General features: G+C 38.8%; 1 protein-coding gene and 1 pseudogene across 1 annotated transcript; one reads left to right on the forward strand and one right to left on the reverse strand.

The window, feature by feature from the left end:
• The first annotated feature begins 242 nt into the window (after positions 1-242).
• LOC148999425 (uncharacterized) lies at positions 243-1,646 on the forward strand. The gene is made up of 3 exons (XM_089141155.1): positions 243-282; positions 379-586; positions 856-1,646. The coding sequence occupies exons 2-3, from the start codon at positions 427-429 to the stop codon at positions 1,644-1,646; spliced, it is 951 nt and encodes a 316-aa protein (XP_088997281.1). The 5' UTR covers positions 243-282; positions 379-426.
• Positions 1,647-13,576: 11,930 nt separating this feature from the next.
• On the reverse strand, positions 13,577-15,001 carry LOC148999426 (UDP-glycosyltransferase 91A1 pseudogene; annotated as a pseudogene).
• Positions 15,002-16,634: the final 1,633 nt, after the last annotated feature.

A 16,634-nucleotide genomic window follows, 5' to 3' on the forward strand; every position in this document is an offset into this window, starting at 1 on the left:
TTTGGTTATTTGAACTTAGAAAATAAATAATTAAAATAAGACAATGTTAGAGATAAAGGCCGATATGTGTACATTTCATGAGGAAGAATTAAACTATATAATTTCCCTAGATCAGTTCTGCCTCAAATGTCTTCGTTTGACTCTTCTTTTCCCACTTTTTTCATGAAGTTCGGGCTTGACTTTTGGTGGATATTAATGAAACTATCAACTCCATGATTGCATATTTATAGTAGCATTTCATTGCAGAGCGCAAATATAATCTAGCAGCTCAATTTGGTGAGGGTAAGTATGTTATATAGTTTAAGGATCTTAGCTAGGTCTTCCTTTTCTGTTTACCATAACCCTGATGAATTATTCTCACAGATGTATGTTCATTAGGTTCTGAGATAACAGGCAGAATTGCTTTATCCACCACTGTGAAGATTGATGGAATTGCCAGACCCGCCGGGAGGACGGCATGCCGTCGAAGACTCATCAAGTAAAGATAATGAGCAGATGGAACAAGCACCACTCATTCCCTCAAGGGATTTCAACAATAGAAGTGAAAAAGTACAAGATCAAGAGAAGCTCAAGCCCAAGGAGAATGGTTAGTTGTATAACTCATGATCAACTATAATTAACTGAATTATTTTTTTTTCCGGTCATCAACAAACCAGTCACAAGGACTGGGGCCAATAGGCTCAAGGGATGGGAATGGGGGAGATTGGGGAAGGGGGGGGCGAAGGTATGAAAGGGTGTAGGTTCAACCCCAAATTTTCTTAGTTTTACGGCCTCTACGTAAGAGGCTCGCCAAAAGCATATCAGGCCAATACATGATGGAACTAGTATCTCAATTTTATATATCTATCCTTGCAGTTATATCAGGGGAGAAACAGGTGACCCAAACCTCATCCTTATCTCTCGTTCAACAAGGGATTGATCATCAAAATGGTCCTCAGCAAGCAACCCCACATCGATCATCTTCACTTCCTTCAGTACGTAGAAAAGATAGTCGTTTCATTGAGTTGAAGATCTTAGATGATACGGAAGATACATCAAGAACTACAGGAGGTACTCCATCTGATACGATGCCCTACAAAGTGGCTCCTGCCCTTATGGACACTGCTATGTCCATCTGGGATAGATATGGTGACATTGGGATCAACTGCTCCCTTCAATCAATACAGTTTCGTTCAGCGATTTACTCTCTTATCTGCAAAGTTATCCTTGAGATGAACACAGTTGGCTACAATAACTTGGACCGCAAGATGGTGAAGAAGTGGCAAGCTGAGGTGATGGACGCTGAACAGAGTGGGTGGGAGGTGGATTGGTTGAAGGAACGTGTAGAAGAAGTAGCCTCCAATATTGATGCGGCTGAGATTCTTCTTGAGGTGAAGAAGAGGAGAGAACTGGAGAGAGCAAAGTTAAAGGTGTATGATGAAGAGATCCAACGATACCTTACTCTTGCAAGGATTTTTAGCAGGAAAGCCTTTGAGCTGAAAGCAGATAAAGCAGAAAAGGCTAAAATGCTTGAAGGAAAGGTGCGTGTCCCTAAAGTACTTGCCAAGGCAGTGGAGACAGTATCCTTGTGGGGAGCAAAGGCTGTAGGGGATGGTCTCTTAGATGTTACTCCTCAGTCCCAGCAACCTCAAGATGGAGATAATTGAGTGGACGTATTTCTGGTATAACGGTTGTTGCAGCCTCCTATATAAAGACAAAGACAGTAAGACCAATGAAAGTCTTGGGTTTCAACTTCTGTTCGTCTACACCTTCCCCCTCCCCCACCCATCCTCTGAGCTCCTGGGCCCCAATCCTTCAATTGGTTTAATGATAACCCAAAAAAAAACATTGAGATAGTTGATGTTTTTTCTTTTGTATCTCATCACTGAAGTGAACTTTCTTAAAGGTGAACTAAGATGGAAAATGATAAGCTTCTGAATGGATGACATGTTGAAATTTGGCATTTCAAAATTTTTTCTTCCTAGCTAGATTAGCTACTTATTTACCCATCTCCTAAAAAGCCTAGTGCTGTATCAATTTTGTGTCAAATGTTAGTTGAATTGGACAAATCCTTGTGAAGCATTCAATTTTACATGACTAGGATGAAGATCCTCGAATATATATATCGATGTCAGGTGAAAGAATTTTTTCACCTATAAGCAATTAATGCAGATATGCAACCAATAACTACGAAATAAATAGTACACTGGAATAAATGATACCAACTATGGAAGCCAAAACTAATCTTAGCAAAGGATATCTGAGTTTGGATCATGTCTTTGTACAAGGACATTAGAGAATTTTTGGTAATCAACCATATAGAGTTCACTATCTTGAGAATGAAGTTCACTCTACTATGGGTCTCGTGGTGTGTGCCGTGTTGTTGGTTCCTAGAGTGTCTCAGATGTCCTTGTACAAGAATATTATCCAAGCTTAGTCCCTTCAAAGAGAAAAGGAAGGACAATTGGACCATGCCTAGGTTGTTGAGATTGAGAAGGATAGCACATAAAAGGATAACATGGTTTGGTTCTTTAGAACTAACATCCACAGAAGAGGATAATTCAATATATACTTTGTTGGTCTAATGAGTTTCTCATCTTATAGGAGAAGAGTGGATCATGGATAAATAGGATGATTACAAGGAATTGGTACAAATAGAAATACAAGTAAATATCCTTATCACCACATCAACTTTGCATATTTATCAACCTTCCTTGTAGGTGAGGATTAACCCACTTAAGGGACTGTTTGGTTACTTGAGTCTAGAGATTAAAATGGCCTGTTTGGTTACATGAGTCTGGAGATTTCAAATATCTAGAGATTTCAAATCTATGGAGTCATAATTTATAAAATTAAATGTTTGGTTGTGGAATGAAATCTGTAAATTCACCCTAAAAAACTATTTGATTGACGTGATTTTTGTGAATGTGCAAATGTAAGCTTTTTTGAAATCTCTGGATTTCACCCCTTACCCATAAATCTACAGATTCACGTTTTAAGTGTAAAAAGGTGAATCTCTAGATTTCATGAATCTAGAGATTTTTACAACCAAACATGTATAATTCTCAGATTCATGAATCCAGAGATTTGAAATCTCTGGATTCATGTAACCAAACAGACCCTAAAAAAATCTAGAGATTTCAAATAAATGGAATCATGGTTCATAAATTAATTGTTTGGTTAACCTGAACCTTTGAAATAAAATATGTAGATTCATCATGAAAAAAACATTTATGGAGTTATGGTTCAAATGTTTAACGCTTTTATAGCAGGGGTGAAATCTCTAGATTTCATCTCATACCCATAAATCTACAAATTCACATTTTTGAGAATTATACTTGTTTGGTTGTAAAAATCTCTAGATTCATGAAATCTAGAGATTCACCTTTTTACACTAAAACCGTGAATCTGTAGATTTATGGGTAAGGGGTGAAATCCAGAGATTTCAAAAAAGCTATACATTTGCACATTCACAAAAATCACGTCGATCAAATAGTTTTTTAGGATGAATTTACAGATTTCATTCCACAACCAAACATTTAATTTTATAAATTATGACTCCATAGATTTGAAATCTCTACAACAACAACAACAACAACAACAATAAGCCTTGTCCCAACTAAATGGGGTTAGCTACATGGATTCTTGCCCTCCAATCAGTTCTGTTCGAGGCCATGCTAGATACAAGGCCTAAGCTATAGATATCCTTTCTCACCACTTCTCCTAAGGTTATCTTAGGTCTACCCCTAGCTCTTCTAGTTCCTTCAATATGGATTATATCACTTCTCCGTACATGAGCATTTATAGGTCTCTGTTGACGTGGCCGTGCCACCTCAAACAACTTTCTCTAAGCTTATCACTTATAGGAGCAACTCCCATACCAACTCTAATATGATCATTTCTTATCTTATCCATCCTAGTTTTGCCACTCATCCATCTTAGCATCCTCATTTCTGCTACACTGAGTTTATCTATATAATTCTTTTTAACAGCCCAACACTCTGCACCGTACATCATAGCTGGTCGAACAACGGTCCTATAAAATTTTCCTTTAAGCTTTAATGGAATACGCCAATCACATAAGTCCCCGGCGCACCTCTCCACTTCATCCACCCTATTTTAATTCTTTGGGAAACCTCATCTTCTAAATCACCTCTTTTACTTATGATTGAACCTAAGTACCTAAAACAATCACTCTGAGGAATCTCTTTATCGTCAAGTATCACCACCTCATCATCTGCCCGATCATGACTAAAGTTACAAACTAAATATTCTGTCTTCGATCTACTAAGTTTAAAGCCTTTTGATTCCAAAGCTAATCTCCATGATTCTAATTTGGTATTAATCCCCACTTGGGTCTCATCAATCAACACAATATCATCCGCAAAAAGCATACACCAGGGGGACCTCATCTTGAATGTCTTTGGTTAATTCATCCATTACCAGTGCAAATAGATATGGGCTTAAAGTTGACCCTTGATATAGCCCAACTGTTATCGGGAATTCATTACTTTGACCCCCCCCACTATTCTAACACTAGTCACCGAACCATCATACATATCCTTAATTATATCTATATATTTACTTGCAACACTTCTTTTCTCTAGTACTTGCCAAATTAACGCTCTAGGGACTCTATCATAAGCTTTTTCTAGGTCAATAAATACCATATGAAGATCTTTCCTACATTCTCTATACCTTTCCATAAGTCTCCTAATTAAGTAAATAGCCTCCGTTGTAGATCTTCCCGGCATAAACCCAAATTGGTTCTCCGTAATTGTAGTTAAGTGTCTCAAACGGGTTTCAATTATTCTCTCTCATAATTTCATCTTATGGCTCATCAATTTAATGCCCCTATAGTTATTACAACTTTGAATATCTCCTTTATTTTTGTAAATTGGGACCACAACAGTTCTCCTCCAATCATCTGGCATTTTTCCTGTGCTCATAATCTTATTAAACAACTTAGTCAACCAAACTAGTCCATGGGTTCCTAAGCTCTTCCATACTTCAATTGGGATTTCATCAGGACCTTGTGTCTTGCCGAGTTTCATCCTCCTTAAAGCTTCTTTTACTTCGGACATCGAAATTCTACGTATATAAGTTTGGACCTTGGTGCCTTGGTGAAAAGTGTAATCGTCCGAAACATAAGTGCTTGAAGAATGCTCATTTAGTAAACTAGAGAAATAGGTTTCCCATCTTTTCTTAATATCCTCCTCACAAACTAATACTTTACCATCTCCATTTTTAATACATCTAACATGGTCAAGATCTCTACTCTTCCTATCCCTCATCTTAGCTATCTTATAAATAGATTTTTCCCCTTCCTTTGTGCCCAACTTATTGTATAACTCTTCATACTTCCTTTCCCTTGCTTTTCCCGCAATTTTCTTAGCTTCATTTCTATCCAACCTATACCTTTGAAGATCCTCAACATCCTTAGTTCTTTGCCATGTCTTAAAACTAGCTTTTTATTCCTAATGGTAGCTTGAACCTTACTATCCCACCACCACGTCTCTCTATAAGAATGGATCTTTCCTTTTGATTCACCTAGAACATCTTTAGCCACCTTCTTAATACACATAGCCATCTCATTCCACATTGCATTGATATCCCCTTTAAAATCCCATTTTCCTTGTTTGACTACTTCATTAACAAAGGATTTAGAGTACTCTCCTTTCAAATTCCACCATCTTATTCTGGGATAGTTTACCTTGGACCTTTTATGTGTTCTTGGGACTAAGCACATATCCAAGACCACAAGTCTATGTTATGCAATTAAGCTTTCCCCCGGTATCACCTTGCAATCCTTGCACAACAATCTATCAGTCGTTCTAGTTAGGAAGAAATCTATTTGGCTTCTATGCTGTCCACTTTTGAAAGTAATTAAATGTTCATCTCTTTTTTTGAAGTAAGTATTTATAATAGATAGATCAAAAGCAGTAGCAAAATCCAAAATTGAAATCCCCTCCTCATTCTTTTCTCCAAAACCATATCCTCCATGAACACTCTCATATCCTCTATTATCTTTTCCAATATGTCCATTTAAATCACCTCCTATGATAATCTTTTCTCCTTGACGAATTCCTTGTATTAATCCATCCATATTTTCCCAAAATTCTAGCTTTAGACTTTCATCTAATCCTACTTGAGGTGCATATGCACAAATTATATTTATGAACTCTTTCTCCATTACAAGCTTGATAGCAATAATCCTATCACCCACTCTTTTAACATCCACCACATCATTTTTTAAATCTTCATCCACTATTATATCCACTCCATTTTTATTTGTTTTATCCCTAGTATACCAAAGTTTAAAGTCCTCCAACTCTCTGGCTTTTTTACCCCTCCATCTAGTCTCTTGGATGCAAGCTACATTAATCCTTCTTCTCCTCATAACATCTATCAATTTTAAGCTCTTACCAGTTAAAGATAGTGTCCTACTACTGTTGTTAAGCATTCCTCCAAGTTTCAGATTGATCCGAACACCGAAAAACCAATTTCGGATGAAAACCCCCAAAATTCACTATTCTGTCCCGAAGAGAATTTTGGTCAATCATTTTGGTCGATACCATCGACCAAGGACCATCGACCAAAGTTGTTGCTGACAGCAACCTTGGCCAGTTTTGATCCAATTAGAATCTGATCTTCCCAATTTCTTCTCTAACTTATTATTAATGTTTGTTTAGGGTCTTAACAATTCTTTTGGACTATTTCTTGGTATTCTCAATTCATCATCAATTCAACCCAAGGTAAGGATGGTTATCTCCATAAACATATAGATCATCAACTTTTGATTTGTGTTCATACTTAAAGAATAGAATCTCTTGATTGCTTTTAATTACTATAAGGCTGATATCCATGTGTTAGGACAGTAATATTACAATTCATATTCTCTTGTCAATGTCAAATTATTATTCTTGATTACTTGTGCCTATGATGGTTCATTTCAATATCATGATTTAACTTTTATGATAAGATGTATTGGATGCATGAAAGATGATGAACTTGAATATGTGATTGCCTACGTATAACTTGGGATTGTGGAGTGTCCTATTGACACTTCTGTCCTTAGGCATCGGAGGGAATAGTATGGGATGTTCTCCGATGGTGCCTATTGACACTCTCCCGGGTTATTGGATGACATACATAGGACTGTCTAGTTGGGTGGCTAGGTTTATCCTTGTCGTGTCAGACCCGAATTGGAAGGGTATTGAGACCGAATGACTCGTGGTAGTGTATGGTTGGATGGGCGCTCTAGGCCGGTAACCAATCCGGTAGGGGACATAAACCATGCTACGGATACCCGAGAGGGGCCATTTATTGGTAGCTAGACCTGGGCTCACGGGCGCTCAAGACCGGTAACCAACCCGTGAGAGGACGTGAGAGCTTCCCGTTTACTATTTGTGGATGATCAATAGGGTTGATGAGTCCGTAATCCAGGATTACGCCGACTCTAGTATGAAGGATACCGGAAAGGATCGCCGGGGGCGAGGAATGGACGTATCTGGATCTGACTTGACCTACTGAGTAGATGACTTGCATTGGGCTAGGCTTTACCATGACATGCGCCAATACTTATACCAAATGGTGATGTGAGAGAGCGGTGACCGATCCCCTTACCATGGTTTTTTAGATGACTTTACTGATATTCCCCTGGCAGACCCAAGATATCTTGTATGATTGAGGGGGAGTGACTGACAACCCGGAGAAGTATGGTGCTATGACTTAAAGCATGTCTACCCTAGAGACTAGCATTTATAGAGTTAGAATCATATTTGCATCATATGTTCCATATCACATTGCATTATGTTATGTTATGTATGTGTATGATTTCTAATTATGGAATAACTACCTTGCTGAGTTCTTCGAACTCATTCCTTTTGTACAAATGTTTTTAGATTATCCTACAAGTACCGAAGATTATGATGGCACCCCCTTCGAGACGGACTATGATTCCGCATACTACCCTTCGGGTAGTGGCAACTGTGAAGATCCAAGTGTTGGTGCCGAGGAGGATTACTATTCGGACTAGGGTTAGCCCCACGGTTGTGCGGGAGCGGCAGAGCTGGGTTTTCTTCATCCGTACCATTGAGGAGATTATTATTAGAGTAGAAGAAACCCTAGCTTAGTGCCCCATTTCCCTGGTGTCTTTATGGAGTATTTGGACCTGTAATTAACTTGTTTGGATTTATCTTTTAGATACTTGGACATGTAACTAACTTTATCACACTTCTTTCCGCCGCTTTGAGAGGGTGGTTATCACACCTTCTCTCACCTTTATGATTATGTTCACACTTTGATATTATCTATTTTCCGCACTCTGATTTATTTAATCTTACCTTATTCATGATACTTAGTATTAGTTGTATTTTACCTTGATTATTATTGTTCATGATTATGTCATTGTGTATGTGGGAGGCATGGACTTATGAATCTTGATCCTTGGACTGTGGATCACATTCCCGAGTATTCCAAATGGGGTACCGGCTGGGTGGATGTGACAGATTGGTATCAGAGCCCAAGATCAAGTGGAACCCCGACCACAGAAACGGTGACGGAACATTTTGAGTCACAGACCCAAAAGTGACTCAAGTGCTCTTAGAAGTGAATAATAGATAACTTGATTAGAAACCGAAATATTGAAGCATAATTTGATTCATGAATAAGATACAATAATATAAAAAAAATAACTGAACTTCATTAATCTCATAGCAGAATTTTACAAGTCTGAAAAAGAAATACATCCAAGATAGCATAAAAGAAAATTCCTAGTACTGTCTATATAGGTGATCGACTCCGGCGATTTGTCTGATCCCTCCTAGATCTGAACTCCTCCTCTAGTAGTGCAAACCTCTCACCAAGGGTGCACATGTGTAGTTCCATCCCTCCCTGTCGAGCCTCGATCCTCTCAAGTATAGAGTAAATCGATGACTGATGAGAAGCCACATCTAGAGCCTCAAAAGTCGTGTGAGATGGACCTTCGACCTCAGTGAATCGTGGAGTGGGAACCTCCTGATGTCTCGGAGCCTCATCATGACCCTGATCATCATCCTCACCATGCTCATCATCGTCGTCACCATCATCACCATCATCATCATCATCAGTACTATCATCCTTTGAGTCATCATCCCCTGATGCATCATTGATGTCATCCTCATCCTCTGATCTGACGGCATCATGGAGCCCCATCTTCCTGATCAACCATAAGCCAATGTTCTCACCTAAGTCTCGCCCCTACATCATGGGTGTATGCTCCAAGTCCACATCAAAGTGCTCAAAAATACGAGTCAAGAGTCAACCAAAAGCCAAGTTCCTATCCCCAGGAAACTCAATCCAATCAATCATAACATTTTGCATGATGTATGCTAAATCGATCTGCACTCTAGTATACATGCTATAGATAACCAGTGCCTCCATCACCGAAACCTTGCTATGGCGCCCAGCCTTCGGAAGGATGTTTTGCCCGATGATGCGAGCGATAACCCAAGTTGAAGGACGCATCGTGGTACCACACCGGGGCATATAGCAGTTAATGTCATCCCATAGAGTCATGCATACCTCGTATACCTCGTAGGGAAGAAGAACCTCAATGATGTCTGTATCGGAAGGAATCCACCAATGGGAATCTCGTACAATCGGGACATCTAAGATGCGAGCCAGTGTCCTATTAGTGAAACTGATCTCCCTGCCTCCGACCATAGAATCCATGACAATCCTAGAACCATCCCGTGGATCATCCTCTATATGGTAAGTCAGGTTACTATAGAAGTACCTGACAAGAACTGGATAGACTGGTTGTGCTGTGGTGTATAAGTGAAGCCAATCCATAGCCTCCAATCTCTCTTGAATGCGAAACACCTCTAAATCATCCACATCAACCAACCGCCCATGCTCGATCAGAATATCATGGAAATAGTGCTCATATAAAAACTCAGCCGTAGGAGTAGTAAAATGCTCCTCGTCCGTAACCTCTGACCGGGGAACAAGTCCTCGACCTCTATCCACCCGTCGCCCTCCTCTAGGCATAGTGAATCTATTGAAACAAAGAAAGAAACTCATTTGGATTAGTCCCAGTGTATGATTGTTAGATGAAGGGCATTTTCGTAAATTTTCAGAAAATTTCGATCTTGGTAAAATTTTGATTCGATTATTCTAACATATGCATAAGACCTGTACAAACATGCTAGAATACTTCATTTGGTGAAAATCCATCTTTTTGGCATATTCAAAGTGAGAATTCAGCAAGTAGGAGAGAGAAAATCCCTCTTTTGGCTTGCATTTGTGATTTTTGAAAAATTGGAATTTGACCGAATGGAGAGTGGGAACACCTTCCCCATAGTAAATTCAGTATTGTAGAAATTTATTTAATGTTAAAATTCATTTTGGTTTGAAAATGAGACAAGTTTTTGTAAAGTTGGGTTTTTGTGAAATGAATAGTGTTTTGGTAACCAAAATGAATGCAATCTTGTGTTTGGAGCTTAGACTTACTTGAAAAATTATGGAAACATGTTCATAATCACTTACATGCATGATTCTAACCATTAGCAACAAGTATTATTTAGTTTTAATGAAGAACACATCAATGGTGAATGGAATTTCAAGAAAAGAGAAAGAGAAGGAGAACTTACTTGTGTTGATGATCAAGTGAGACTTTCAAGAATGGTTGAAGCCTTGAATCAAGTCCTAGCACCTTTGAAAACCCTAGAAAATCGTTTTCCCCAGAGCCAAACTCGAAATGGTTGAGTGAGAAATGTTACCATCTTTCAATACATGTTGTTATAATCATATGGTGTCTCTACTAGTTTGCATCCACTGCATCCCCATCTAGAAAGTAGTTTTTCAATACAACTAGATTGGTTAATGATAATTCCCTGCCCAAAAAAACATACTTTTATGCCAAGAATGATGTCTACAACACCAAGATTCGTCATGTCAAATTCTTTAGCTAAGGTTTCTTTGATGTCACTCACTACAGAATGATCAGAACCAATAATCAACATATCATCTACATATAAGCAAATAATTATGACATTATTCGACACAGACTTATAGTAAAGGCATTTATTAGAGTTACTCGTTTGAAACCCAAAGCCCTTTGCTTATTTTGTCAAATTTTTGTGCCATAATTTAGATGCTAAATTAAGTTATAGTTTTTATGTTTGAAACCTTTTATGACATACCCTTCAAGTTTGTTCATGTATGTTGTATAATAAAATACTCTTTGTCCATATCATTCACTCTATCAGAATTCATAAAATTTAAAACCGATATGAATCTCTTGATATGAAACAAAAAACTTAGAGACATGTCCTTTTTATTTACAAGACCAGGAATCAACGACACAAGAATCATGAGACTAAATAAAAAAACACATTAGTGTTCTATAGAACAAATTTAAATTCTTTCATCCAAATTTTGTTTTCACTTTCTTGCATTGATTTTAGACCCAATGAAGGTCTCTAACTTGGTCAGATTAGATTGGACGCATATATCCATTCAAGTGTTTTCTCTCTTCCCCTCCCTTATTTTTTTTTTCTCAAAAAGAAGCTAAAAAAAATACTGACAGAAGAGAATAAGTGACAGTTTCTTTCTGGATTTCGACAGTGATAAAGCCATCACTTTGTTCACTTTAATCGAATCCTTTCTTTTTATATTATTAACAAAAGAAACGTAAAAATAAATAGTAACCCAAAGAAGATGGGTCTCCTATTTCAAATTCCATGGCTTACAGGTCAAATGTTACCCATCTTATATACCATGCCATATAAACCACAAGAAGGGGCAAACCCAGCCACTTAAGAGAAATCATATTCTAGATTTCATAACCAATTTTTCTTTATATAAAAGATATATAAAAGAAACTGAAGGAGAAAAATAGGAGAGCATCTCATCACATTTATTTTCACAAAATTGTTCGAATTACTATAACAAACCTGTGCTGCTGTGCACATGGTTTGTTAAAGTAATAGATTAGCAAACCTTTGCACATGGTTTTGTCAAAACAATTTTAAGTACAAAAGTTACGATGAAATTACAAGCACAAAACCAAATTAAAGGCTGGGACTTGTAACTCACGCCATTATTTGAAGTTTCAAAAAAGGACAATAAATTTAATGGTTGTAGCTAGTAACTCACGTGATAATTGGAAGTTTCAGAAAGAAAACCAGGTTGTAACTGACGCACCTTTATTACGTGGATGTTTTCAACCCGTGATCTCTGTCCTCAACAAAAAATGATGTTGCCGCCTTCGAGACCAGCGATTGACCACGACGCAAAATCTTTTTTTTTTTTTTCAATAGAACTCGACGACGGCGCCGTCGTCATTGCAGAGGTCTACCCATAGGGTGACGTGGTTCTTGGCTACATTAGCCATGGGACTGCCGAGTCCTGACCCACTCTCTCTTCCCCGATTTGAGAAGGTTGAAGGTCGACGGATTATCAGCCATTAGGTGATACATGTTACCTGGATATAAAACTCAAGCTGGGATGTAAAGCTTCTTCCACTGCCATAAGAACCAGAGCCGTCGCTTCCATGAGCTCCTCTCTTAGACTTTTGAGCAGAATAGAAGGCCAAGTCATGACTTGAAGAAGAGGAAATTAATCCATGTTGGGACAGGTGGTTTCTACACCTCAAATGCCTTAGAAAAAGGCTTCGGTCAGATTGTGCAATAGACCAGCCGACGTCTTCGCTCTAACCGCAAGACCAAGATCGAACACTTGTTGCTATCGTATTCCTGAGTCCAGGCAACAGCAGCACAGGCGAAGTCCTTGATCTCGACAACCTCATCATCACATTCACATCGGTGAACCACAGTACTAGAGCTAAGAATGAAAACAAACACAAGCACAATATATGGATGCATCAAGCACAGTCTGAAATTCACAAAGAAATTCATAATGCTTTAAGATTGTTAGGGTTAGGGTTTAAGCACAAAGTTGCTTAAAGCCCTGAGTATCTAGATTGGAATACTCCGCTGCTTCCAGCTAGTATTTATAGTAAAATATTGAGTTCTATTGGTAATTGGACTCTCCTACTAAAGCCCATTACACCGTTAGATCATAACTAATCTGATGGTCCATATTAGAAAATAAGTTGAGTATTACTCAAATACCTCAATAATAAGTTGGGTATAATTTGAGTATCTCAACATACAATGAGTATGACTCAAATACCTCAACACAATCCACAGAGAAGCCTGCCATATGGATTCGAGCTAAAGACAAGAGATAACCATTACATAAACCCTACCCCTGAGTAGCGCCAAGGTAACTGAATCACTCTCAACTTTGTATGATTTCTTGCCTAAGCATTGCAACACTGCAGAGCCTTTTGAGTGGTGCTTATATAGACTTGATCATTGGAGGCGGCTTCCCAACCACTCTGGTCGGCCAACGTCTAATTCTTTTTTGTGGGCCTTGCCCGTTTGGGAAGAGTCGAGATGCATCACCTTTATAGTTTTTAGAAGGAGAGGATTGAAGTAGAAATCCATTCACTTAAAGTGGTAACTTGATATTGATTTCCACAAAAGAGAAAATGGAGGGGGGGGGGGGGGGGGGGCGACCAGACCAAAGTTCGAAAAGGAAAATTTGATCAACTGGACAAAATTTTCTTCACAACCCCATTTCTCATGTACGCGACAAGCCCACCAATGTTGTAGTCTTGGTGGACTGTCTGGTCACCAATAATTCTTCTGACTTCTCTTGATTTCATGCACAAACTCTCTCCCTCAAAGACCATTGCCTTTCTCAAAGACATGGCAATGGCTTCCCCATGGAAGGACCCATCCTCATCTCTATCAACTTCAATAGCCAAACCCTTCTCCACCAATAGCTTTGCATTTAGTCCTTGATCATTGATCAACGGCAACACAACCAGCCGATCAACATATTGGAGTGTCTCTATGATTGAACCCCAACCAGCATGAAACAAAGAACCCCCAATGGAAGGGTGGGCTAGAATTTGCAACTGTGGAGCCCATCCCACATAGATCACCCCGTGATCAGCTATCCTATTAATGAAACCATCTGGTAGAATGTCAACACCCTCTGTTGCCCAGTGAGGCTTCCTTAGTGTCCATAGAAATGGCAGATTAGAGAGCTCTAGTCCATAATCTATCTCATCCACTTGTACTTTGCTTAATTTGCTTTCACTTCCAAACCCAACAAACACAACTGACTTTGGTTTTTGCCCATTGAGCCATTGAAGTGTTCTACACCACAACTCTTCACCTTCCAACTTTCTTTCCACTGATGGCATTACTATTGGTGGAAGCAATCCAACAGTAATCACTGGTTTCCTGTAAATATTCTCAAGTACTTCTATGTACTCTCCTTCAAAGTCTTTACTACTACGTATAGCAAAGGCCTTACATCCCTGAAGCACTGCAGCTACCCTTTCACAAATATTGCTCCCCCTATGAAGGGCAGCATAGTAACTGTTTGCCTCATCTTGTCGTAGAGTGACTGATGATGCGAATGTAATCCAGTTTGGTCTAACTATGAGACTCTCAGGTGATGGACGAACTCTTTTGAATGCATCGCCAGTCATATACTCTGGTGGCCCGGCAAAGGCCATGGCTGCGGCACTCAAGGCAGAGAAACAGATAACTTGCAACCCAAACTCTTGAGCTACCTCAACTGCCCAATGTGGTACAAAGTCTTGGATTACCCAATCTGGCAATTCATTAGCTATGAATTGCTTGAAAGGCTGACGGAGGAGATCATAAACAGCAATGAAGTGAGGAAGTAAGTCCCCTGTGGGAAGATCAACAGTGGCCTCCATGTTTTCAAGTAAGTGACTTCCATCTTCAACAAGGGGGAAGGGAAGCTCCACAAAATTAATTGTAGTTCCTAGAGTTAAGGGTAGTTTAAGGAGTCTTTGGATGTTTTTGGGAGTAGAGAGGAAGGAGACTTGGATACCAGCTTTCGCCAAGGCAATGGCTAGATGAAGAAATGGGATCAAATGGCCAAAGGCTGACCATGGAAGCATCACTATGTGCAGACCAGTGGCCATATCTCTAGCTTTACTGTAACTGTAGAGCACAGACTCACCCAGGTTATATTATCTCTATATAATTAGATTTAGAGATCCAACCATTTAAGTTATGTACTCTTACAAGTTTGTTGTGAATCTATTCTTGGAACAACTTAATTGATTGTGTGAATGCAACTAAACTGGAATCCGTATGAATACAGATACAAGTTGGCTCAAAGTTGGTTCTTCATCCTCAACTTGTGCTGACATATGCTAGTTGATCTCTCCATACCGTATGTGACGGATGATAATTCTACAACTAAACTTAAGCACCAGTGATGTTTAGTGCCAACCAACAAATTTGGAATCTGTAGACCATTTGATAATAAAAGCACTGAAAGGTTCTTCGGAACAAATTCTCTAATTTGTGTAGTGACGTTAACTTGACATATGACAGTATCAAACAGAGAAAAGAGAATAAGCTTTCTTTTGGTAGTTGAAGGAGATTTTTACAGAACAAAAAATAATGTCCTTCTCGTTTGTGGTGCTGGTATCCATAGAAGAAGATTACGGAAATTAAATTATGAATTTCTTTTTTTGTTGCGCGGGTATTTTGCACACGGCTCTCTGAAGGCAACACCTGGATCTTTTAGGATCCAACAGTGTGATCTTAAGTGATCTGCCTTCTTCCTCTACCTTCTTTTGTTGGCAACAACTTCTTTCCTACTCAGCAACCAGAATTATTTTGGTATCCTCACCCACCCTTTCCTGGTGATTATAAACTTATAACTCAGATGCCTGGGAGTCTGATCAAGGACCATCAAGGAAATTTTATTCAGGCCATTTCAGATTTTCTTTCTCATCATCAATTTTACAAGGACATCCTCTTGCAATCAGAGCTCATATGCCACTAGGCATTGTTGATGATATTGAAGAGCTTCTAGTCGAATTAGACCATAAAAGATCTTGCCTCGTCAGTAGAGCTTAGGGTCCGGGACCACCAGTAGAGACCTTCCATATGGTTCAAGACTTTGTGAAGTTGAAATACATCTTTTGCTTTTCATTATGTCTTACATTCTAATGGATATTAGTAGTGTAGCTGACTCATTAGCAAATAGGGTGCTGTCTTGTGTGTATAAGACCTCTTGATCTAGTTTCACTTCTTGGTTGTTTGATCTTTGTAATTTAGATACCGTGCTCTTTTCATGGTTCAGTGAATAAAATCTTGTTTTTGTGAGTAAAAAGAATGTTTGAGATTTAAACATCAAATATTTCAAATATTGGATATTTATTTAAGCAATACAACTTAATTTGGTAAGTCTAGCTTTCACTCGAATCAGGAAATCTTGTTAGCCAAAATTGATAATATAATAAGTGGAATCAAAGAATTAAGAGAAGATCCGGAAAGACAGAACTTGAACCGAAAAAGAAGAGTAAAGGAAAACCGTCAAGGCGCGTCAAACGCTTTCCTTAAAACAGATTCGTCCCCTCCACAGTGTGCTTAAGGATTCAACGGACGTCTGTCTCCCAGGATACAACGACGAACAACGATGTACTTAGCACAAAGTATATCGCAACTACGAACTTGACATGTGCCTTCCTTCTATCACCACACGATTCAAACACGAAACCAAACTCGAAGCCAAACTCAAACCATTGACAATACTCACAAATC

The sequence above is a fragment of the Hakea prostrata genome, unplaced genomic scaffold, assembly GCF_041222555.1.
Source record: "Hakea prostrata isolate BN-2017 unplaced genomic scaffold, UWA_Hpros_2 contig_8, whole genome shotgun sequence".
Classification (NCBI taxonomy): Eukaryota; Viridiplantae; Streptophyta; class Magnoliopsida; order Proteales; family Proteaceae; genus Hakea; species Hakea prostrata.

Coding starts and splice junctions, on each gene's coding strand:
- LOC148999425 (XM_089141155.1), top strand. CDS start 427: ATGGAATTGCCAGACCCGCCGGGAGGACGGCATGCCGTCGAAGACTCA. Junction 587..855: donor GCTCAAGCCCAAGGAGAATG/GTTAGTTGTATA, acceptor CTATCCTTGCAG/TTATATCAGGGGAGAAACAG.